This window comes from Antechinus flavipes, chromosome 1 (genome assembly GCF_016432865.1).
Source record: "Antechinus flavipes isolate AdamAnt ecotype Samford, QLD, Australia chromosome 1, AdamAnt_v2, whole genome shotgun sequence".
Classification (NCBI taxonomy): Eukaryota; Metazoa; Chordata; class Mammalia; order Dasyuromorphia; family Dasyuridae; genus Antechinus; species Antechinus flavipes.
In genome coordinates, this window is record NC_067398.1 from 40,987,194 (window position 1) to 41,013,603 (window position 26,410).

At 35.5% G+C, this 26,410-nt stretch overlaps 1 protein-coding gene across 2 annotated transcripts in view; it reads right to left on the reverse strand.

Moving 5' to 3' along the window:
• The window catches only part of IL5RA (interleukin 5 receptor subunit alpha), a 50,116-nt gene that overhangs the window by 8,777 nt on the left and 14,929 nt on the right, over nucleotides 1–26,410 (reverse strand). The window contains exons 7-11 of one of the 2 annotated variants that reach the window (XM_051981067.1): nucleotides 23,296–23,425; nucleotides 22,791–22,978; nucleotides 20,215–20,360; nucleotides 16,415–16,553; nucleotides 13,697–14,305 (exon numbers count right to left, since the gene is read on the reverse strand). In XM_051981067.1, the coding sequence (XP_051837027.1) occupies nucleotides 14,292–14,305; nucleotides 16,415–16,553; nucleotides 20,215–20,360; nucleotides 22,791–22,978; nucleotides 23,296–23,425 (617 nt within the window). In that variant the 3' untranslated portion in view covers nucleotides 13,697–14,291. Of the gene's footprint in view, nucleotides 1–13,696; nucleotides 14,306–16,414; nucleotides 16,554–20,214; nucleotides 20,361–22,790; nucleotides 22,979–23,295; nucleotides 23,426–26,410 lie in introns of those variants that run through there. The other variant, XM_051981060.1, reaches the window with a different exon arrangement.

Here is a 26,410-nt window from a genome sequence, read left to right on the forward strand (position 1 = left end):
GTTCCAAAAGCAAGCCTGGGATTAGTAACATTAACACAACTTTCATCGGGGTTGGAAGCTGGGGGCAGCTCCCTGAATGAGTACTCCTAAGAGCACCAAATTGGGCAATAATTCCCCCAAATGGCAATTTGATTCAATAGTTTGTGAGGGCTTCCTTTTTGCTCAGTATAGAGATAACAAGACTATTGTATCCATTGACATTACCACTTGAGGAAGCAAATCTTTAACATTATACATTTGAAAGCACTGGGTTTTTTAGATTTATAAATTATTAGAACTAGAAAGGTCTTTGAGGTCAAATGGTCCAACCTTTTTGCTTTTCAGGAAATGGGGACCCAGAGAAATCAGGGACTGACAACTAACTAGTGAGTCAAAGCTCCAGATCTCCTAACCTGTTCCCCTTACTCTGCCTGCCTCCACTGCATTTCAGCAGAAATGTCATATTCCTGACACAGGTTAAATTTATTTCTAGAGCACTGCAGTGTGCACATTACTCTAGAGACTTATGAATGAACTAATTTACTCGTTCAGGCTAATAGGATTTCCACTTCACCTGCTGGATTCCTACATGTCCTATAAAACCCAACTCAAAGGCATCCACTTCATGAAGTCTTCCCTGATTTTCACCAGTCAGTAACAACTTGTCTACCTTTGAACCACACACATTTTATCTTGACTCCTTGAGTGCACTGCACTATAACACATGAATTGTTGTAGATGGGGATGTATAATAGAAATAATCCAGTGATTCAGTGGAGAGAAGTCTATCCCTGAAATAAAGAAAACCTGAGTTCAAATCTGTCATCAAGAAATAATACCTATGTAGTTCTGGGCAAGTCACTTCACATCTGCCTATTTTAGTTTCCTCACTGTAAAATAAGAAATATAAAAGGATCTACCTCTCAGTGTTGTTTTGAGGATAAAATGAAATATTTATAAAGTACTTTGCAAAATGAAATATTTGTACTTTGCAAATTTAAAAGCATTATATACATGCTAGTTATTATTATTAGACAAATAACTAGATAGAGAGATGACAGAGGGATTGAAATAGATATAAAAACAAATAGACAAGCAAAATAGACAAAATTCATATACACAGTGTTCTCCTGACTATAATATATAATAAAATAATGTCCACGAGTGCAGTCTTATCTAAATGTATTTCCACTAGCAACTAACACTGTGTTCTCTGAAACAGGTTTAATAATAAGTATTTGCTGTTTGTTTGTTTTTCCCCAATTACAGTGCCCAGGGTCACAGAACTAGGAAGTGTTAAGTGTCTGAGACAGATTTGAACTCAGATCTTCCTGACTTCAGGGCTGGTGTTCTATCCACTGCACCACCTAGCTGCCCCATAGCTGTTTTTTAAGGAGAAACTGAGGTTTAGATTGAATTCATAAGGCTTGATAGTGTCCTTTCTAGCTTGCTCAGATTAGAGATGCTCATCTCTTATGTCAGGTATTGATGCTTCTCTTTTCAACCTCAACTCTTACCCTGAGTTCCTTCAAAGCTCAGTTCTCCAAGTCCAATTACTAGTAGCTTAATCTACAGAATTACCTTAGAATTCTTTTTTTTCATTTTTTATATAATTATATATGTGCACATTGGCTCCTCTATAGAATATAAACTCTTTACATCTCCAGTATTTGGCACATTAAAAAAACAACAACATAGATTTCTTCAATGTTAGCCCAACCTTAATCATTATAGATCATGATCTCTAGACAATGTAGTAAAAAAAAAAAATTCACAAAATTTCTTTGGCTGAAAAATTCATCAATTTTTGTAGTCAATCTATTGATGAGCCTTCCAAAATTTGACATGTCCAGGTGCTTAATAAATGACTGTTGGCTTGATCTGAATTTCTGGGACTACACCTTGTAGAAACTGCCAAAACTTATATTGCATGGATTTGTCCCTTCAGAACACAGACTTAATTCAATTCAATTCAATCTTCAATCAATGAATCAATCAGCATTTAGTAAAAGCTTACTATGTGCTAGATACTGTCTAAAGATATGGAGATACAAAAAGTAGTAAAAGATAATCTTTGTCCTCAGGGAGTTTATAATCTAGTAGAGGAGTTTATAACATAATGGGAGCTATCAGAGCAGAAGGAAAGTGAAGAATGCCTAGTGTTTCTATTAATGATTATCTTTTTTTGAACTCTTGGTAGGCACTGAATAAATGTTTGCTGGCTGACTATTGAATAGTTTCTTCCCTGCCTTTACTTGTTTTTTTAAAAAAAAAAAAAAAAAAAAAAAAAGTAAGATGGAGGACAATTTTTTTTAATTAAAAAAATTAAAATATATTATCAATTATTTATTGGAAAAGGAAAAACCTTAAACCACAAAATTAGCTTATCATTGTAAAACTTTTTTTTTTCCTTACAGGGTTTGAAATGGAAGAATTTGGTCCAGCAGTAAAAATTAGGGATCCTTGCAAATATTATCAAAACCACACACTCAATTTTGTTTGCATCTCAAATTGAGCAATCCCACATACCCCAGAGTCATGTCAAATCATGATAAGAATGTTGTTTGCTTCCAACCATGATTACAAAAATCTTTTCAGTTAAACCACCCTTCAGTAATTCAGTTCAACTATCCCCTTGATAAGCTTAGAAAGAATTCTTTTGTCATTATCAAGGTAGAAACATGGAATCCTTCACTGATGTAGAACTAAAGAGATCTTAGTAGGTCACTGTCTAACCCTCTGATAGTATAGATGAGGACAGAAAATAAAGTGCTTTTCCCAAAGTCATACAGGTGATAACAATCATGTAGAACTGAAAGATATCTTAGAAGTCATAAAGTCCTATCCTCCAATTTACAAATGAGGAAACTGAGGAATAGTACTTGGATGCCTCAGTGGGTGATGTAGTGATACAATATTCTTAAAAACTAGATCAAAGAAATGCAAAGTCCTGCTAAGCTAAAAAGACTTCAAATGTAGTCCAGGATTCAGACCCACATCCTTTGATTCCAAATCTATTATTCTTTTTCTCTTGTACCAAATTACCTCCCAATATACTTGATAAAAGAAGATCAAACAAGATTTAATATCATGTTTTGTCTCCTCAGCAGAGGGTCTGATTAACACTAAAACCCTATATCAATTATCTTTCTAGTCTCTTTGTACCAGAACAGATTGGCCTACTTAGGCTAAGGGAGTCTAAAAAAGAAGAGATAATCAAAGAAAGTGAAAACAATTTGTGCTTATCATTAAAGATATGGAAACCCTGATAACATGGACCTAAATCTCAGGAAGAGACTAGATTGTTAGGTTTGAAATATGAGTTCTTAACTTTTTGTATGTCGTGGACCACTTTGCCCATCTGGTGAAACAGTCCTTGGACTTCTCAGAATGTTTTAAATGAGTAAAACAAAATACAAAGAACTACAAAGGGAACCAATGATATTGAAATACAGTTATTAAAATATATTTTTTACAAACAAATTTACACTGTATACCAAGATAAGGTTGAAATGGGTTCATGATTTAGACATGAAAGATGATACAGTAAGCAAATTAGGAAAGCAAGGGATAGTTCTATCAGATCTTGGAGAAGGGAGGGTTTTATGATCAAACAATAAAAAACATTATGAAGTGCAAAATGGAAAATTTTGATCACATTTAAAGAAAAAGTTTTTGTACAAACAAAACCAATGGATTCAAGATTAGAAGGGAGTCAAATGCATAAAAATACAAGTCATTCACCAATTAACAAATGGAAAGGATAAGAAGACAATTTTCAGATGAAGAAATTAAAGCCATCTGTAATTATATTAAAAATGCTTTAAATCACTTTTTATTAGAGAATTGCAAATTAAAACAACTATCTGATACCACCTCAGACCTATCAGAAGAGCCAAAATGATAGGAAAAGATAATGACAAATGTTGAAGGAGACTTGGGAAAACTGGGACACTAATACATTGTTGGTAGAACTGTGAATTGATCCAGCCATTGTGGAGAATGATTTGGAACTATACCCAAAGGTTTATCAAATTTTGTTTTCCCTTTTCTTCTACTTTTTCTTTCCCAACATAACTCATATGGAAATATGTTAAAAAAATGATTGTAAATGTGTAATCTACATCAGATTCTTTGCTGTCTTGAGGAGGGGAAGAAATAAAGGAAGGAGGCATCCTTTAATCCAGTAGTGTTGTTACAAGGTCTGTGTCCCAAAGAAATCATAAAAGAGGGAAAAGGCCCCCCTTTGTGCAAAAGCATTTGCAGCAGCTTTTTTTGTGATGGCAAGGTATTGGAAATTGAGTGGATGCTCATCAACTGGGAATTACCTAAATAAGTTATAGTGTATGAATGCAATGGAATACTATTCTATAAGAAATGATGAAAAGGCTTATTTTGGGAAATATTTACATGAAGTGATGCTAAGTGAAATGAACAGAGCTAGGAAAACATTTTACACAATAACAGCAAGATTATATGATCTATCAACTATGCTTTTCTTAGTGGAAAGTGCCATCCTCATCTAGAGAATGGCATAGAGACTGAATACAGATCAAAGTATACCATTTTCGCCTTTGTTTTATTCTTTCTCGTGGTTTTTTCTCCCTTTTGTTCTGCTTTTTCTTTCCCAACATGACTCACATGGAAATAAGTTAAAAAACGATTGTGCATGTATAACCTATATCAGATTGCTTGCTGTCTTGAGGAGGGAAAGGATTAAAGGATGGAAGGAGAAAAAAAATTTGGAACTCAAAATCTCACAAAAATGAATGTTGAAAATCATCTTTGTGTGTAATTGGAAAAATAATATACTATTAAAATAAAATTCCGAAAAGTCCCACAAATTTATATGAATCCCATTTTAAGCATTCCTTGGTCTAGAAACGCTTCTATGTTTCTAACACATATTTCAGAATATCCCTGTTATTACCATTAAAAAGAATTAGGAAAGGATTCTTGTAGAAGCTAGGACTTTATCTGAGACTTGAAGAAAGCCAGAAAGATCAATAGGCAGAGATGAGAAGGAAAACATTCCAGACAGGGGGAACATAGTCAGTAAAAATATTCCAAGTTGGGAAATGGAGCATCTTGTGTTTGAGGATTAGCAATAGGCAGTCATTGGATTGTAGAGACATGAATAACTAAAAGAACATTGAACATGGAATCAGGAAATACCTGCCTGATCCAAATCCTACCTCTGACAGTGTGACCCTGGCTAAGTTATAACGTCCCTGAATTTATTTCCTCTTGCATAAAACAGAGACCATCTTGAGGATCAAATAAGATAATGTATATTTTCCAATCCTTAAAGTACTATTTAGACATCTACTATTATTACCAGGACCAAACAAGAAAAACACAAAACTTTAGGAACATTAACAGAATCTGACTTTATTTCCCTAATATCTATTAAACACAGTTGGAATACATGGAATCATGTAGCTATCTGATGATGATTTCAGTATGGGGAGAACAATGATAGCTCCAAAGGGTGCCTGGACCCACAGAACTAAGTTAGCTCAGAACACACAGATCGTGAAAGTGAGCTGGCTATCCTATGACAGCAATCTATCTTGGGCTGCCAATGGACATATGGTCTTTCAATGCTTCCATCTTGATCATGGATTAGGTTTCAAATCTAAAAATAAATGTCTAGAGTAAATAATATATATATATGTACATACATATATATTTTTTATTTGATCCTCACAACTCTGAGAAGTAGATGCTATTATAATTCCTTTTGTATAAATGAGAAATTAAGGCTAAGAACTAAATTGACTTGCCCAGAGTCAGTGAGTCCAGTAACTCAATAAGTATTTATAAAGTGTCTAAGGCTAGATTTGAACTTCTTGACTCCAAGCCCAATAGCCTCTCCATTACACCACCTAGCTACCAAGATGAGGGAGAGTCTCAACATTATATAGCCTACACAAAAGATCCTTGTTCTTTGTGTTTATTCTTGGAAGGTTCTGTAAACAAGTTAACATTATTGGATAGGCGATGAATCCATGAATGAATCTACTCAAAATCCACAAATGACCAAAAAGATGTATGCAATAGCTGATCTTTTGGAATTTTGAATCTGTTTGTATTTTAGGAAATGGACCTACCAATCAAGTCAATCTAGTATGGTCATACAAAACCCAAAGACAGTACAAATGGAGTAAAAGATCTATATTCTAGGCCTGCTTCCCCAAGATGATTCTGGGTTAGTAAGGGCCAATTAAATGGATAGCCTGTGTGTGTATATCCTGGTTTTCCCTAGCAGGGGAAAATGCCTATTTGAAATCCATTGTATGTCTTCCACTGCTGGGGATGTAGCTGACTATAGTAGTAACTTTGCTGATTATCACATCTATCTACAATTAGAGTTTTGTCAAATATGTATTCCCTCCCATCAACACCACCATGGAATGCTTCGCAGGAAGCTGCTCCCTGAGGTTAGTTAATGATATATTCATTGAGTTTAAGGGCCATTCATCTATGGCCCACAGTACTGAGTCCAGCTCACCACCTGTTTTTGTACAATATACAGCTAAGAATTGTAATTTTGGCCCCTGAGCTAGTTATTAATGGGTTTCAGATGTATTTACCCTACGAGGTAACATATCCATTATCACAAGAGCCTTCAAAGAAAAAAATTTAATACAAAAGGAAGCATTCTCTTATGTTAAAAATTCTAGCACCATACGTGTCCCAAGGGAGATATTTGAAGGAAGATGGGCCTTTTAACATTCATTAAATTATATCACATAGGCAGTTACTGACACATAGAATGATAAAAGCAATAGATATTTGCAAATTCCAGGAAGGATCAGCCCATGTCTTGTTTAAATTTTGTATCTTTCCTAGTACTTGTTCTCTTTACATATAGCACGAGCCCAATAAATCCTCATTAAATTAACCTTAAAAATTACCTAGTCCAATTCCCTTTTACCATAAGAATTCAATGTGATGCCCAAGTGAGGTCATATGGTTACTTCTTGGCTTAGCTGGGACCAATACTTAGGTCTCCCAACTGCCAGCACACTTACTCTCTTACACTTTGCTATCATTACTATACCTTATTAATGGGATAAATATCCAAAGTATGGATAGAAAAGGGCAGCTCAAAACAAGGTTCTAATAGGATCAGATCCAGGAGAACAGTTAGGGACAAAGAAAAGATATAAAGATGACAATTCTATCACTTGAGCAAGAATTAGAGGAAAGATACCAGACTAGGTCAGAATTCTGAGACAAAGCTAGAATCCCAAACCAAAGACCAGGAGACTATCTAGCTCAGCTGCCAGAGTAAGGATTCAAAAAGCAACAGAAAAGAAAAAAACTGAGATGTCAGAATGAAAAGACAACACAAGGAAACTACTGTTGAGCTCGGTGAAAGCACATAGGTGCCTATCTCATTATTGAAACTAGGAAAGAAGTCTTCTTTTTGGAATAGACCTTAGGAAAAGAACTGATTTTACCACTGCAAGGAAGCCAGTCAAATCAATCTTCCACTGCAGCACCCAAGATGGATAGCCAGGTTTCCAGCCCTAGATCTGCTCACAACTGGTATGAGGCTAGACTTATGTCTTTGGACCTCAATTTTCTGATACATGAAATTAGAGGGTTAGACTAAATGTTCTCCAAGATTCATTTCAATTTAAAATCTTATTAGTCTAGTGGTGGAGTTTCCACACAGACACAGTCTCACGAGTCAAAAAGACATAGGAAGAAATGTGGTGAATATCAAAAATAATACTAATAAGTCTGCTAGAGTATACCCTCCAAGTCATAGCTTGAGTTCCATGAGACCCTCCCTCAATCTTCAGTCCTTGTTTGGGAGAGCAAGTGCTCATTTTCACAGGTTCCTCTGCCCCTGAGGAGTGTTATATTTTAGCCTTTGCTGGCACATCCTTGGGGAATGTATACCATGATAGAGTGGAGGACCTGGGCTTCTTGGTGATGAAAGTCATATTATTAGTAATAATTTTACAGGAGATTCCCTGGCAGTCAGCAATGAATCACAGTTATGAAACCACAGTTGAGTGATTCTAAGATCTTTGTTTTTAAATAGTGACAGATTTTTTTTTTAAATTGGTTTTCTTCTCTTCATACAAATGCACCTGAGTGCCAAATCATGTACACAATACACACATCTTGAATGAAATTAGGTGGTTAAAAATCATGTTTTAAACCTGAGTCAACTATTAATATAATCCCTTAGGCTCTCAAAATTCTACTCATTACATTAAAGTCTACAGCCAATTTTTAGTTTGTGAGGATACTGTGGTGACTGACAGAGAAGATTAATAGTAGATTGGAATCAGGAAAACCTGTCTGAAGGAGCCAATTAGAAACAAGCTCAGAGACTGTTTCTCTAGTAGAAAGTTTGTTAAGTTATTGGCTCAGATACAAACTTTCCTCCACCAATCCATCACCATGGGAACTTTTTTCTTGTTTTAGAAATTCCTTCTCTTACATAGGGTATTCTGATCTCATTAAGGATTTGGAGTGGGGAATGGAGAGCAAGATAGATAACAAGATTCAGAAAGCTAAAATCTCACTACTAGACCAAAACGTGAACATTCTAAAAATAAATAAATAAAGGAGCTGGGTAAACAAGAGATAGTAAAAAACATATATATAACACCAGGAAGTTAAGAAAGTTTTAAAATGAGAAAATAGGAAGTTAGCCCTAAAGATAAGACAGAACACAGTTGAGGAAGAGCAGGTGATACTGAATAGTGATAAAAATAAAACTGCTACTCCTACTGGGGAGTAAAATGTTTGGCAAAGAGGAAGTATTGTAGTATACAAAGGGTAGGTTTAGCAAAATAGTGAAGTGGGTTCAATTCATCTTTTGTGCCCCAACTCTAACTCTCCTATGGTATTCTGTGGCTGCATGCAGCCTTCTAAATACACAGGGTCTCTCCAGGGTCTTCGTCTTTCCCTTCTTCATCCTCCTCCCCGCCTCCCCCAGTCAAAAAGGGCTAGTTCTGGGTCATGTTCTGTGTCAGGAGATGCTAGAGAGTGAAAGGTTAATCAGTGAACCAATCCAACCTAAAGGTTAAATGTTACTCCTCCTTAAAAGCAGTACCTTTATCCAGCTTGTTTTGATGAATTGAGAACATAATCCCCATAAGATCTAGATTCAAGTCCAAGCTGTGACACAATGTGGGACACCTGTGGGGCCCAGAACAAGTCATTAACTTCTCAGTGCTCCAGTCATACCCTTCTCAATGGCAATCTCCAAGACTATGAGATACAGAGAAGAAACTAAGTTGCATTGGCAAAAGGCACTTCCTCACTCTCAATTAGAACCCAAGTTTTCTGAGTCTCAGTCTTCCTGCTAATATTAGGTTGTGAGAGGTAGTTATATTCATGTCTTTCTTTCCTATTAGAATGTGAGTTCTATGAGGACAGGATCTCTTTTTACCTTTCTCTGTACCTCAAGCATTCAGCATAGCACCTGACCAATGGGGCTAGAATACACTTTTGATAGAGCACTGGGCTTGGAGTCAGGAATTCTCATCTTCTTGACTTCAAATCTACCTCAGACACTAACTGGCTTGGAAAAGTCACCTAACCAAGGAAGGAAATGGGAAACCACTTCATTATCTTTGATGAAAATCATGATTGAAACAATTCAATAACAACTGGTCAATAGTACACACGTAATAATGCTTGTTGACTGACTGACTGACAATAATTCCCATTTCCTATAGCAGGCAAGGATATCTCAAATGCTTATTGAGAATTGAATACAAAGCTATTGACCGAAGCATAGATTCTTATACTTTTGATCATAGAATTCTTTTATACACTTAAAAATTACTGAGAACCTCATCCCTTTAAAGCATTTTTGTTTATAGGGTCATATCCACTGATATTAGAAATCAAAATGTCTTATTATTATTATAAAAATAGTTTTAACCTTTCAGACCCAGTAAAGGCTTTCACGTACCCTCAGTATACCACTGACCATGCTTTGAGATTAATTTAACTACTACTTTGAATTTGGGTCTTTTCCACTCATTTCACAGGATCATTGATTCTAAAGCATTAAATACTTCAAAGACCATTTGGTTTGACTTCCTTTTTTTTTTAAAGAAAATGACAACAGCAATGCTGAAGCCTATAATAACTTCCTTGAAGTCATCCAGGTATTAAAAGTAGAATTCAAGAGCAGATCGTCTAATTCCAAATATATTGGTCTTTCTAGTCCATTACAATCACTTCATAGTAACTGTTATTTTTTTAAATCAAAACAATATTAAGATCAAAGTGTTTGAGCTTTAAGGGATTTCAGAAGCATCTAGTTCAAAAGCTTCATTTTACAGATAATAAAATTGAGTCCCAGTCCTCGTACCAATACTCTGACTTCAAAGTCAGAGATTTTTTTCAGTTTTTTCAGTCATTTTTTCAGTCATGTCTAACTCTTCATGACTTCATTTGGGGTTTTCTTGGCAGAGATACCGGAGAGGTTTGCCATATCCTCTCCAGCTTATTTTATAGATGAAGAAACTGAGGCAAACAATGAAATGACTTGGGCAGGGTTACATAGATACTAAGCATCTCAGGCCAGATTTGAATTCTTCCTGAATTCAGACCTAGCACTTTATCCACTAAGCCACCATGCAGCCCCCAACAGGAATTAGATAACTTGATAAATCATAGACTTTTAGGATCTTAAAGTTGAAAAGGACTATATAGATCATCTAGCCCAAACTTGTCAATTTACAGATGAAAAATACATGAAATTGAGAGATTCAAATACTGGCCCTCAAACCAGGGCTGGGATCTTTGATCCTTAGGTAATTTAATACATACATTAATCTTAGCTCTGAATGTTCCTTGACTACTTCCCAAAATCAAATCCATCCTCAAAGAATTTGCCACTGATGAGGAAATGCAAGGTTGTTTCTTAGAAGCTGAAGACATACATTTATTATAAGGGAAACTCTGGAAATTACTAAATATGTCACCAAATCATGCAGAGCTTTAATCATCAACAAAATGACACAGTAGTAAGACTTAAATAACTTACTACATGGGTCATTGACAGCTATGAAGTTGTATCCATAGAAGGTGAGCTCAGATTTAAAACCCTGACAGTCTTTGTGCAGTGGGGGAAATAGAGGCACTGATTGCTGACCATAATGGAAGATCCAGGAACAGAGGTTGATAGTTTTGAGGAAACTCCTTCCCATCTCTCTCCATAGAAGCAGAGCAGATATTTTCATCTTATTTTCATTTCCAAATGGTTTAAGGCATGAATGAGACAAGGGAATGAGCTTTCTCCAAGCATGATGTGTTGAGTAGTTCCCCCATCTGGCAGGAAGTTGTTTACAAAGTCTCTATAATGGTTTTGTTTGTTTTGATGGAATATCCAGGGATATATAGTTATTTGTGTTTCCCTTCGAGGGAAGTAGCAGCTGCAGGCTGCCTCTGCCATACCCAGTCTATCCAGAACTATAGAAGCAACTAAGGCACTTCACCTGTCATGTAAGAGTGCATGGCTGCAAAGGATTATAAAACTGTGCATACTCTTTAACCCAGAAATACCACTACTAGGTCTATATTTAAAAAAAAAAAATTAAGGGTGGGGGAAAGGGAAAAAAACATATATATAAATATTCATAGTATTTCTTTTTGTGGTGGCAAAAAATTGGAAACTGAGGAGATTCCCATTGATAGGGGAATGGCTGAATAAATTGTGATATGATTGTAAGGGAATACTATTGTGCTATAAGAAATGATGAACAGGATAATTTGAGAGAAAAAAAAAGTGGAAAGACTTATATGAACTGATGCAAAGTGAAATGAGCAGAACCAAAAGAATATTGTACATAAGAACAGCATTATTTTATGATGAAAAATTTTGAAGAACTTAGCTATTTTCAGCAAAAAGAAGATTCAAGACAATTCTAAAGGAACCAGAATTAAAAATGTTATCCACCTTCAGAAAGAACTGAAGGAATCTGAATGCAGTTTTGTTACTTTCTTTATTTTACATTTCTTTTCCTCTGTGTTTTCTTTCACAACATGATTAATATGGAAATATAATTTACATAAAAAAAAAAGAATAGTTACATATTTCTCCATTTGCTGGTCGATTGAACATCTCACTAAGGCAAACCCTTTCCTCCAAGATACCAGTCAGAGTACAGATTTGGACCTCTTACATAGGGCTATTATGAGAGATCAAGTGAAATAAGATAGGCTAAACTGATTGCTTGATAACTTATTTCACTTATAGAGATATCAATAAGGACTAGATAAATGACAGCTGTTTGGGTGACAGAGGTCTACATGAGACTGTTTGAAAGACCACAAGCTTCATCTCATCTGATACTATTGCTAACTTATACCCAGATGGTCAGCTAGAGGATGCCAATTAGAAAATAAGATAGGAAAGGAGGAAAAAGTGATTTAGAAGAGAAGGATGAGAAAGCAAAAAAAGCGTCTCATCGGCCCCAAGCAGAGTATAATTATTGCTGTCCCCTCAAGAGGTAAGGAACATCATGCACAATGTCCCAGAGGGGCTTGGACTTCCTATTATGTTTATTAATCATCTTGATGAAAATGGAAAGCCTGCATTGATTAAATTCACTAATGATCCTAAACTGAGCAGGAGAGTAAATTCCAGAAAGGATGGATTTATAAGGCAAGTAGGAATATTAATCAGCTCATCTTCTCAGAACCGGTAGAAATAAATGAGATGGGATTTACTATAGATAACAGCATTGAAGTACACCTGGAGGGAAATGATAATGAGCCTCGATTCAAAGGAGGAAGCTGCTGTTTAGGAAACAATAATGATAAGAAATATCAGAGGCAGGAAGCGAATAATAAATTAAGGGAGGCTCAAAATAAAATCTCATTACAAATAACAATTTCACTCTCTGCACAGCTGGGACAGGGTGATGCAGTGCACAGAATTAGAGAATGTTAAATTTGGAAGGGAACCTGAGAGATCAGCTGTTCCAACCCCTTCGGGCCCAAACAAGAGATGTTACTTGCCTAAAAACACACAGTAAATCAGGGACAGAGTTGGGTCTAGAACCCAGGTCTCCTAAGTCTTAATTCACATCTACTTCCCCCAGATCTTGAGTTAAAAGCTTGTCTCTTTGCACATAAGAACTTAGTACTTTCATTAAAAGAGGATTCAGTTTAGTTCCCAGCTCTCCTGTTGATGTGTTTTGGGATTTTTGGCTACTCTCATAATATTCCTGTAGCCCAGGCTATAAAATATAAAATGTTAGGGGAGGCTGGGATGGGAGCGAACCAAATAATTAAGAGAAGCAGACTCAAATGCACATGTCTTTTGGGAATTGCATAAGATACCTTAAACTTTACAAAGTAATATAAAAATCAGCACTAAGCTATAAATTCCCCTCCTCCTAGTCCCCTTATCCCCGAAAAAAACTTCTTTCCTTTTTTTTTTTTTTTAAAATTATTAGGTTCATCTGGCTCTCACACAAATTAGCTACATGACCTTAAACAAATCACTCTCACTATCCTAGACCTTTTGCCATTAAGGACCTCTTTTTGCCCAAGAAATTTTTATGTGACGCTGGGTATGTAGGTACCTAAAACAAGTAGACAAATCAAACCTTTACTAATAATAAATCATAATTTTGTGACTCCCAATTTCAGTTATGAGACCCGATATGGGGTCATGAACCACAGATCAAGAAAATGGGTCTTAGACAACTGTTTACAGTCAATAAGTCAATAAATATTTATTAAGCTTTTATAATCAGGTACCTGTTTTACCAGGCATCAAGCTATTCTTTCTCTGAATATAAAGAGGTGAATATTCCTGATACTAATGAAATTAACAGTTCATTTGTTAGCCCTATCTCTATGAGAGGATGACCTAGAAAAAGCTGCGTGTGCAAAAAAGGGCAAATGTTGTGGCTGAAGTGGATCTTGTGAGACTTCCTGATATTTTGGCTCCTTTCTTCATTCCTTCTTGCCTCAAAGACCCTCATTCCAGGTCCTCCATATGGCATCAATTTGCTCTTCTGGGATGCAGTAACACTCCAAACCTTTCTCCATCCCAACTCCCAACTCCCTAAACAAAATAGAATGTCTTATTCTGAAGTAATTAGGTGAGATTATAGGATAAGAGTGTATTACATTGAAAATCAGGCTGATGCCATGAAAGAGGGCTGGCTTTGGAGGGGGTTGGGTGGGCTTGGGTAGATGTTTTGGAGTTAGCAGGTCTCTCTGTAACCCCTCAAATCCTACTTCAGAGGAATCTGCCTCTTCCATCTCTGCCTTGGGTCAGTCTGGGGAGTACTGCTCACGGGTTTGGATTAAATGTGTGCTTCTAGAAAAAGAAAGTGAAATGTCAGAGCTTCTTCCCATAAGTCAGATGTGGAGCTTGCTGACAGAAATGATAGGTCACTTAATTTTAATTTCCCACTTCTAGGGGAATGCTCATTGCACAGTTGCCTTCTCTCCTACCTCCACAGAAACCTTGGCATTGAATTGACTAAAAAAAAGAGGACAACTAGTCCATTTTAAGATTTGGCTGCAATTTCAGGTTTCAAGGGTCCCATTTGCTTCAAGAAAAGAATGAAAATGAGCCTGGACACCATGACCCACCTTCACTCGACTTATCTCTTGAGCTAAATCAAAAAGACTGGCCATAGTTGAGGTTTGGGACTTTTCTGAAGTCATACATAAATGACCAAACTAACCTTTGCCTAATTCCAGGATGATGTTCAATCCATGTAATCAATCAATAAAAATGGATAAAGTACCTACTATGTACTAAATATTTTTCTAGGTCCCAGTGATACAAAGAGAAAAATAAAGCAGTTCTCACTCTCAAAGAGCTTATATTCTATTGGAGGAGACAAGAAGTAATAAGGAGAGGCAAAATATAGAACAAGTCAATACATGGTCATTTGTGGGTGGACAACACTAAAAAAGAAAAAGAAAAAAATGAAAGCATCAGGAAGGGATTCTATAGGACTGGGGTAAACACATTTGATTTTATCCATGTGGGACAGCCAGAGTTGGTCAAATGAATGTCACATAAAGCACATAAGCACCATTTTGGGTGGATTATAGAATATATGAAGAGGCATGGGAAAGGAAATATATATATACCATTCCCCTTCATACATTCATACATATATATATATATTTAAAGTTTCTCACAACATATATATATAAATGTTGTGAGAAACTTTAAATTATCAGAAAGTTTATTTTTGATCTGTGAGGCAATTGGACTTTATGGAATAAGTTAATGAAAATGCTGGTATTTCAGAAAATATAAATTTTGGTAGTTGTGGAAGTGGCTCAAGATATTAGGAGAATACAGTAATAGTCCAGGAGAGATATGACAAGAGCCTGAAACTGTTGCTCTGCCTCCTAACTAAGCAGAAGCCCTGGCACTGAGCTGACCAGTATAAAGCCTAGTACTAGTCCATTTCAAGAAGGTCTGGTCACATTCTCAAGTTACAAGGGTGCCCTTTGCTTAAAGGAAAAATGAAAATGTGTCTAACATCATGTTCCACCTTCATTCTACTCATCTCTTGGGGTAAATAAGTGCCAAGAGTGTTACTCTGTGAGAAAAATAGGCCATAATGAAGTTTGGAACTCTCCTAAAGTCATATGTAAGTAACCAAAGAAATATTTGCCTCTGATTCTTGACTAGTGACCTTTTGAGGAAGAAAGAGAGTGAGGAAAATAAAATTATGTGATCAATTCTGACGGACATGGCTCTTTTCAACAATTAGGTAATTTAGGCCAATTCTAATAGATTTGTGATGGAGGAAACTATCTGCATCCAGAGAAAGACTGAGTGTGGATCATAACATGGTATTTTCAATTTTTTATTGTTGTTTGCTTGTTTTTTTTGGTCTGCTTTCTCATTTATTTTCCTTTTTGATCTGATTTTTCTTGTGCAGTATGATGATTATGGAAATACATATAGAAGAAATTCACAAACTTAACATATATTGGATTACTTGCCATCTGGGGGAGAAGTGGAGAGAAGGGAGGGGAAAATTTTGGAATACAAGGTTTTGCAAGGGTGAATGTTGAAAACTATGCATATCTTTTGAAAATAAAAAGCTTTTTTAAAAAAGGAGGTAAAAATGACGATTTGATAATTAATTGGATTTGGGGCATGAGGAATCACAAAACTAAAGCTATAAACTTCAGTGAAGTTAGGAAGAAGGGTAAATTTAGGGAGAAAGATAAGTTTTTTTTTTTCCTGGATATAATGAATTTGAGATACTACTGACATTAGATTTCAAATACCAAATATCTAAGGCAGAAGGCCATTAGAAAATCAGTTCAGATGAAATTTGAAAAACAGATGAAATTAAGATCAATCTTGTACTAACCCTGGAAGAGTTTGTAGAGTTATAAAAATGTATAATGATATCCATGAATAAGAAGAGAAATCACTGAAACTTACCTACAGAAATAGATTGACTCCATTCACTCCAAAGTCCATTCTTTCTACAATCGAAATGCACTGTAGCTCTTACTTTTATAGAATACTTACAAGTAGGATCAATTATCAAGTCAAAAGAATTGCCTTGAATTTTCTGTGTCTAAACAAACAAATTAAAAAATCAACAAACCTATTATTGAAAACTCTACTTTCAGCCAATCTATTTATTAATCTACTTATTAAATACCTACTATATGTCAGGCATTGAGATAAAAGTTGAAGTTACAAAGAAAAGCAGTCTAATGGGGGAAACAATATGCAAAAAAAAAAACTTTTAAAAATAAGTGAAAAGCAAGAGAAATTGGAAATAATCAATAAATGTAAGATAATAGAATTAAAAGAGGCCAGGAAAACTTTCTGTAAAAGGTAGAATTTTAGCAAAATTTGACAGAAGCTAGGCGATAAAGATGAGGAGAGAACTCCAGCATGGGAGATAAGCAGTGTGTGTGTGTGGGTGTGTGTGTGTGTGTGTGTGTGTGTGTGTATGTGTGTGTGTGTGTTATAAGAATACTGGAAAGATAGCGAGAGGGGCAAGTATTGAAGGGTTTTTAATGCCAAATGTTTGTTGAGTAGGAGGGTTACATGATCAGACTTTTGCTTTGGGAAGCTCACTTTGATGCACTGAGTGTAGAATATCCATTCTACACTTGGGTAGGGAGATCAAAAAGTAGAATATTGCAACAATCTAGGTGTGAAGTGATGAGGGTCTTCACCAGAGCAGTAGCAGAGTCCAAAGACAGAAGAGGGCATGTATGAAAGAAGTTATAAAGGTAAAAATCAAAGGTCTTGGTAACAGAATAGATATAGATGGAGAAAAGAAAGTAAGAAGTCAAAGATGATACCTATATTGTTAGCCATGGTGACTGGGAGGATGTTAATGCCCTCAGTAGTAATAAAGAAGTAAGGAAGAAGAGAGCATTTGGAGGAAGAAATGAGTACATTTCAGATGACAACTGACTTTAACCTCCTTCCTCTATCATAAAAAGCAATCAGTTGATCAATTAATGCCAACTTGGATGCCTCCTTTCAAGTTAATACAGTAAACATTTATGGAGTGTCTAACAAAGCAAAAATGAAGCAGTTCCTTCCCTTGAGTGAATGATTTATATATCTTTGTAAGATAGCTCTGTATAAGAAAAGGCAAAATTTTCAAATAATACATGAATGCAGACCATATTATTATTCTCAGACAATTAACTAAAAGATGCAGAAATGCAGAGAATATGGTTTCTCTGTGACATTAATATAATTTCCTTGAAATGTTCTCCCACATGGTATCACTAATTCATACATCAAAATAATACAATATTTCTTTAAATATATAATAATACATTTTTTTGTTTTTTTAAATGTGTTTTATTTTTAAATTGTCTTTACTTCATTGTCATTTCATAGTCACCGTTTTCTAGACTGAACACTCTCTTTCATTAAAAAAAAAAAACTAAACAAAAGGATTTGATATAGAAACTATTTCACAAATGTATAAAGCATTTTGACCTTGTTTTTTTTACACTTCAGCCATGGGGTATAAGTTCTTCACTGAGACCTTCCTTGGTTTTTCCAATATCCAGATTTACCTTCTTTCTATTAAAAATTTCACTTACATTAGTACATTGTTTGTCTTGTATATTGTTCCATTGGTCATGCTTATTTTACTTTGTATTACTTCATATAAATCCCCATTTCTCTAAATTCCTATTTGTCATTTTTTTACAGTGCAATAATACTTCATTACTTATTGCTTTCCTTTACCCATTCCCAACCCATCTTTCTTATGAACTTCTTTATTTCTGTCAAGAGCACCATTCTTCCAGGTACCTTGGTTTTTAATTTTGATGTTATCATTGACTGTTTATGCTTGTTAACACCAAATATCCAATTAGTTACCATATATTGTCATTTTGACCTACACCACATCTCTCAAATCTGTTCTCTGCATTGCTCTACCCATCACACTAATTCAGACCATCATCATCGCCTGCCTGGACTATTACAATGGCTTTCTAATTAGTTTTCTAGCTTCAATTCTCTCCCTACTTTAATCCATTCTCCAAATAGCCAACAAAGTGTTTTTCTTAAGGCATAAGTCCAATAGTGTCACTGTCTTATTTGATAAGCACTAAGGGCTTCTTATTACTTTTAAGAGCAAACATAAATTTTTTTTTGTCATTTTAAATCCTTCAAAATTGAGATCCTACCTACCTTTTTAGTCATATTACTTTTTTTATGATCATTTATTTTATGATCTAACTAATCTGATCTTCTTAATGTTTTTCAAACATCATGCTTTATTCCTGTACTTTCTTGCACTGACATGCCTGAAATACAATGTTTCCTTACCATCATTTCTCAGATTTCTGAGACATTCTCACTATTTTTCTGTTTTCTTTCAATATTCAGTTTAAGTGTTACCTATGAAGACTTCCTTGATCTCACCAATTGCTTCTACTTCTTCTCTATACCTATTACCTTATATCTATTTTTTATTTCTTTTGTATGTATCCTTATAAGTACTTGTTGTCTCCTCTAGCTAGATTATAATGCCCTCAAGAGTAACGACTGTTTCACTTTGTATTTATATACTCAGTGTCTGGTGCCTAATAGCTGCTTAATAAATGTTTGTTGATTCATTGGTCCAATCATTGGGAGAATAGTGGTACTGCTATCCAAAAGAGTATGACAAGACAAAGAGTCAGTTTGGTTGGTTAGAAATATAATGAATACAGTCTCAGAGTTGGATGTGCCAATAGGACATAAAGATGAAGATAACTATCAGACAGCTAGAAATGTGAGTTTGGAGCTCAAAAGAGACTTGAGGGTTAGAAGAGCTATGAGAGATATAATGGTACAAATTGAAGGCATAGGAGTAGATAATATTGTTAAGGGAAAGAATAAAAAGATTTTTTAAAGACTATAAAGTTAATTAGAGACAGAGTTTTGGGAAATTCATACATTTAGGGGTAAGAATGAGTAAAAAGAGACAAAATAGAAGTATAAAGTGAACCATTAGTGTCCTGTGGCATAAAAGTCAAAGATGTTAATAGTTTCAAGGAAAAAATGATTAATGGTGTCCAATGCTACAAAGATGTCAAGAAGTAATTAAACTTAGGCAAGAGATGGTCTAATTTTTGAATGATCATTGCCTCATACAAGCTGAGACTTGGGAAAGACCTTAACTTAAAAATGCCAAAGTCTTCTACTGATCTGGGGCAATTGGCGGTCATCTTGACCTATATCTTATCACCAGACTCAGAGGGACACTGATGATTCGGGAGGACACAGTGAAGTTGATGACTTTGCACAACTCTGCCTCATTTAAATCCAATTTACTTACAAATCAAGAAAGCACCCTCCTGATGTCTTTGGTCCTCTTTGAGAATGTTATTTGAAGGACAAATAACAAACAATGATGTCAAGTAGCATGAAAATTAAGGAAAGATCTTTGTATTTTGTAGATCAGTGCTTAAATTAAAGAGAACAGTTTTCTAGATTAATGAGCTCAAAAATCCATATTGTAAGGTATGGAAGAATAGGAGAATAGTAAGGAAGTAGAAATAGTAAGTAGAGATTGCTGTTTTTAAAAGTTTGTCAGTGAAAGAGGAAATAAATGTGCCCATGGAACAGTTTTCTCAAGGAAACTATGTGTGTGGACACTGAAAGCCCAACTTTAACTTCATAATACCATGGTTTAACCAGGAAAATAGTAGTACATAATTAACAAAGATTTCTAATGTACATGCAACACCATTTCTTACAATTACCTGTGAATAATCCCTTCTTATGTTGTAGATGTCCACTTCATAATCAAAACATTTTCTAGGAAAGTTAGAAACTGGTTTCTCCCATTGTATAAACAGATGATTTCCGTCCATTTTTGCGGTGACATTCATTGGAGGATTAACTTGATCTAGATTTGAAAATTAGAAGCAATTTCATGAGAATCAATGCTTCCAGCCACCATTTTAAAATTTTAAGACATTTCTAAGATAGGATGTAGTCTACAATCAACTGCAGGAGCTAGCAGGAATCCTGGCAACCAAGTAGATTTTTAAATATAATTAACTGTTTCTGACAGTTTCCCATTTCTGATGGGAGCCTAAATTGAATCACTGTTTGCAAGACAAAGATAACCTCCATCCATGACCAAGGTCATCTCCAAGACAAAGAGTAAAGTTTCTCCTAGATAGGGTCATTACTTAGGAGAATTCTTCCTCAATCTTAAAGATGTCCTATTCCTTACCCTTAATAGAATTGCACTTTTGACTGAAGTATAAGGCCTTATGCTCCATATGACTCAATCAGGGTACAGTCAAGATAAAATAAATCAGAATAAATGGAAAGTACACAGAAATATGAATGAGAGGGCATAGGTTCCAGTGACTAACCCCTTTTTGGGGCCGCAGACCATATCTATAAAAGTATGGGGTTAGATTAAATCTGAAATTTCTTCTAGTTCAAAAATACTCTGATTCAACAGAATCATTCATCTGTAAAAAGCTTTTTCCCTTTTGAAAGTATTTTTCATTTGTTCTCTCACTTGGTCTTCTTAAGAAAGCCTTATAAGGAGGTAAAGGAGGTAGCTATTACTCCCAAGAGAACAGGTCAGATCATTACATTAGAGCTGGAGGGACTTCAGAGTTCTAGTACAGACTCTCTATTTTGCAGATAGATAAACTGAGGCCCACAGAGATGAAATCATTTGGCTCAGGTCACTCAGTAAAGTAATAAAGTCCAGATTAGAATCTTAATCTCTCTATTCCCAGTTTAAGGCTTTTTTCTCACTGCCATTTAACTAGATCAGTTTCCTGATTTGGAGAAAGATAAATTCCTCCTTTAGGGTAACACAGATAATAAACAGAAAGCATGTATAGGGACTGAATCTGTAATTTCCCAGATGAGGAAACTCTGCCCACATAGGTTGACACTTTCTCTGAAACATTAAAAAGTTGCCCAGAGTAGTGGTTTCAAACTCAAATAGAAACCCTGAGGGCAGCATATTGATTTAGAAAACCACAATTTAACATTATATGTCATATTGTATTTTAATTTTAAGACATTTTTTGATTACATTTTAATCTGATTTAAGTGAGCATTTAGGAGTTTTGCTGGCTGCCTGCAGAAATGACACTTCAGGCCTTTTGGAGAGATTACGGGATTTGCCCACAGCGTGTGTCATAGATGAGCTCGGAACCAGGTCTTCTTGATTTCAAGGTCAGTTCTCTATCCACTATACTACACTGCCTATTGTAGTTTTAAGATTCTAATTCATAGTTCTGGATCCTTTCCATTAGATCATCAAACAGTCTCATAGCCATGAGGATTCTTGGCTAAGGAAATGTAGACTTTTCTTTCAGTAAGTCTATTGATTGACCAATCCAAGACTAGGGAATAATAAAAGTATCAGACCTGAATCCCAAAGACTTGAGTTTGAGTCCTAGTTATACACGCGAGTTAATAACTCTGTGACTTTGGGTGAGCCTCAGTTTCCTGATTTGTCAAATGTGTGGGTTGAATTTGATGTGAATTCTTTGTTTCCTTCCAGCTCTAACCTTCACTGATTCCATGAATTATCCCACCTTACCTGACACTCATTTCATTAGATTTAATTTTGTCATCTATATCATTTTGCCCACATTTTTTCAAGTGACACTTTTGGGATATCCTAGAAAATGTCAGTGGTCATACCTATATCTACAGTCTTGCAAAATACAATAGACCTCCCTATAACATTTATATATATATTTAAAAGAGTGAGGTTACAAATATAGATATGCAGACATATAAATCAAAGGAAATGTTGAAAATTAACCTTTAAAGGTTGATGCAACCCATTAAGCTTATTGCAAAGTACTAATCTTTTTCATCTCCCTATTACAAAGAAGCCATAATATTGTAGAAAGACACTAAAAATAGAGTTAAAAGGACTAGATTTCAAGAGGTTCTGACATTTATAGCTGTATGAATTTGAACAAGTCATTGGTTACTAAGTCTCTTCATCTATAAAATGGGGATGATAAAATTCTTGTGTGTGATCTACTTAACAAGGTAGCCGTAAGAATAAAACAAAAATATATACATGTGTGAAAAGTTATATTGCCTATATATAATTATATAATTACAAAAGGCAAGTCATTATTATAAAAGTCTTCCACAACAACTTTAGATTTGGGGAATAAAGCATGGCTTTCAGACTGGTCCTTGAATTAAAGATACCTGAGTTTCAAACCTGCCTTAGACAATCCTGGGCAAGTCACTTGAATGTCTTGGACATTTTCTTCATATGTAAAATTAGGGGGCTTCTTAGCTTCTGATCTATGATCTCATGAGTCTTCCTTACCAATAGCATGAAGGTCAAACAGCTGATCCAGTGGTTTGATGACCATTTGTTTGCTTGAGCCATTTATGTGTACTGCCAGCTTTCCTCGTCCTTTTCCATCGATGGCAGTCTCTGGAAACCAGCATGCTATATTTCTATTCCATGAATCTTTTCTATATTCTTGGCATTCTTTAGTGTATCTGTCAAACCTAAATTGTGACAGATATGTATTATAAAGCTAGAGAAAATTAGTTATTTGCATATATGTAAACAGAGATGAGTCAACTAGGTGGCTCAATGGATAGAGCTCTGGGTCTAGAAATGGGAAGTCCTGAGTTCAATATGGTCTCAGGACTAGTTGCACGACCCCAAATAAGTAATTAATTCTCTGTTTGATTTAATCCACTGAAAAAGTCAAAGCATCTTTGCCCAGAAAACATCATGAATAGTAATGGCGTTCCATGGTCCAAGGGCTCATCAAGAAGTAGACAACTGAACAAATAAATAACAATAAATAACGGCAAACCTGTAGAAGAAGAAGTACTGAGTATCCTTTGGGGCATTCCTGCCAACAATCCAAGTACAATGGAGAGATACCTCATCCCTTATGATTTTAGTGACACAAGTCAGATTCACAGCTGATGTCCCAGGAGCTCCTGCAAGACCAACACACTGTTAATCTTGGATATCCCTGAGCCTGAGAAGCCCTGAAGCAGAATAGATAAAAAAGCTATCCTCCAAGGCAAGAAGACCTTTGTCACCTCTCTCCTAGGCTATTGTGATAGTCTCTAAATAGGTCGCCCTCCTCCCTCTCATCCTCTTATTCAATCTTCATTCATCCTCTCTGATCTACTCACAATTCACAAAATAATCTTCCTAAAGCACAGCTTTGATGATGTCATTCTCTCAATTCAAGAATCTTTAGTTGCTACCTCTATTACCTCTTGAATTATCAGAAATTTAGGACAAAATACAATCTCTTCACCTGGGGAAGGAGAGGAAGGGAAGAGGGGAGCATTTGAAGAATAAGTGGAAGTTAGCTAAAAAGAATGAGGTAACCATTCTAGACAGGGGAAGGCATTTGAACAAAGATAGGAGAACAGAAGACCTTTTGGGAGAGAAAGAAACCAATTTGACTAGAGTAAAAAATTTGTGTAGAGAAATAGCGAGAGCCTGGAGCAGAGCTAAAACCTTTCTAAAGCAGCAATGAACTGAATTGTTAGGAATTGCTCAGAATGGGAGAGAAGCCCTCATCAAGCCCACAGCTGCACTGGCTCTATAAGTCTGGGAGCTTCAGGAACCCATTTAGCTCCTGGAACAACGGGCTTAAAAGACAAGAGTGCTATGAAACCCAGTTTAAAAGTAACACTCTGGAGAGCTCCATGCTCTGGAAGCCGATCTGCTGCGATTTTTTATGTCGCAGCGTCACAAATGGTAGCAAGCCTTCAGGCCCACAATGAAATTGTCATAAGTGAGGAAGAAAGTATGTTACTGTCAACAGTAATCCCTAAGAATGCAGCTGCAGAGAGTCCCTGAGCAGAAGAAAAATATGGACAGTTGAAAAATTTATCAGATGGGGCAGGCTAACAGCTTGTCTGGCAGACAGTTCAAAATGCTGGGACAAAAATAAGCTGGTTCAGTAAATGGAAAGGTATTTTTAGGGAATAAGGTAATACATTAGGTGAGAGGTTGTGCTCAATGACTGATTTATGATAACTTAACCAACCAAATCAGCCATCATGGACCAAGCCATTATGCATCACTATTATGGTCTACATGAGGAAATCTCTCCAATCAAGAAAGACTGGATGAACTGTTCTAAAGTTTATTTTGAAGTTTTCAAAGGAAAGTTCTCAAAACCTTCATATAGGAGAAATATCTTCAAATGGTTTGCTTTGGACCTATTCTACTTATTCAAGTCAGAAATGACTTTTTTTAAATTATTATTAATGGTTTTCTTTCAAATTGTACTCAATTTGGTCAAAAAGAAACTAAGTTGGTTTCTAAACTTGAGTCAACCTATGGCTAGAATGGTTTCTAGTACATCCAACGCCTCTACCCAAGAATGACTAGCCCAAGTCTATGCTCATTTTGTAGGGATTCCATGAATATTTGTGAACAAATGGGAAAATTTCCATTAGCCACAAGTAATATAAAGATGATGTTTCTCAAAAAATAAGTTGGTCCTTCAGATGCTGATGCAATTCTAGAGCCATTGGACTGTATAACATGGTTACTTATGGTTTCTTCCATAGACAAGATAGTTCAGGATATATTAATAAAACAAAACTTAAGTAGACAGCTGCATCATGATAGAGAAAATGAGATAATGATGATGATGATGATATCTGTATTTTCTCCAAGTATTTTCATGCTTTTCATCATTTTTCATTCTATATAAAAACCAGGTCAACTGTTTCCAGGTGTGTTCCCATGTCTCAGAAATTGAAAGTATATTTCTTTACTTTTAACTTTTCTCTATGATTTTTTTTCTTTGCCAAGTGTTCAATTGAAAGTAGTAGTAATGAAAGGATTTATATAACCTAAATTTTCTCTGTAAACTAAAAAATCAAGTAGTTGTTCTTATACCATTAACCTTAGATGATTCAGTCTTAATATCACTTCCAACTCCTCAAACTAAGTTTATCAGTTTTAGAATCTCCAAACTATTAACATTAGTCAGTAAACAACCATTTATTGAGCACCGTCCGGACATACAATGGTGATGCAATATAATCTCTATCCCCCAAACAACTTAGAATATTGTTGGGGAAGGCAAAGCAAACAGAAAATTGCATAACATATTTTAGAGCTCTTTAAGACTGATTGAAATTGTTTCACGATAACCCTATGAGGTAAATATTAAGACATTCTTATCCCAAAGAATAACAGAATTGAAAGGAACCTTAGAAGCCATCTAGTCTAATCAATTTCTGGAAAAAAAAAATCCCTTCTTCAATAGATCCTAAAAGTGACAGGATTAGAGGGGAAAAGAATTCGATCATCAGAGTCTGAACTCGATGCCAAGGTTTCAGGCCTCAAGAAGAGCTTTCCATCAATAATTATATTGTCCTGTTATTGGAGACTATCAAGAAAGGAGGACTGAGGGCTTAGTGAGGAGCCTATACTAAAGTCTGCATTTAGAAACAAAGAAGGGAGTCAGAAGAGAGAGAAAGAGCACACAGAAATAGGATAAAGCAGCAGTTCTTGAACTTTGTGGTCTTAGAACCCTTTTTTAGTCTGAGAAATTATTAAAGACCCTGAGCCAAAGAGTTTTGATTTAAGTGGCATTAGAAATTAAAGCATCTTGCCATTATAAATAGTATTTCTTTGACCTCATGGATCTCTTGAAAGAATCTGGAGCACCCAGGAGATGTCTTTGAAAACCATAAATATGGTAGAACACAATGGTAGGGCAATTGCAAGTTCGCCTCTAAGAGAACTAGTGTAGTATAGAAGAAGGAAAAAAGCATTAAACTTGTAGTCAAGGGAAGCCAGATCTGGATCCTAATCCAGACCCTTATGGGTAAGGTGAGCTTGGAAAAGTCATTTAACTGCTCTAAGTCCCAGGTATAGAATAGAGAAAAGAACACCAAGACAGCCTATATCACAGGGTTCTTATTGAGAGGAAAGAACTATAA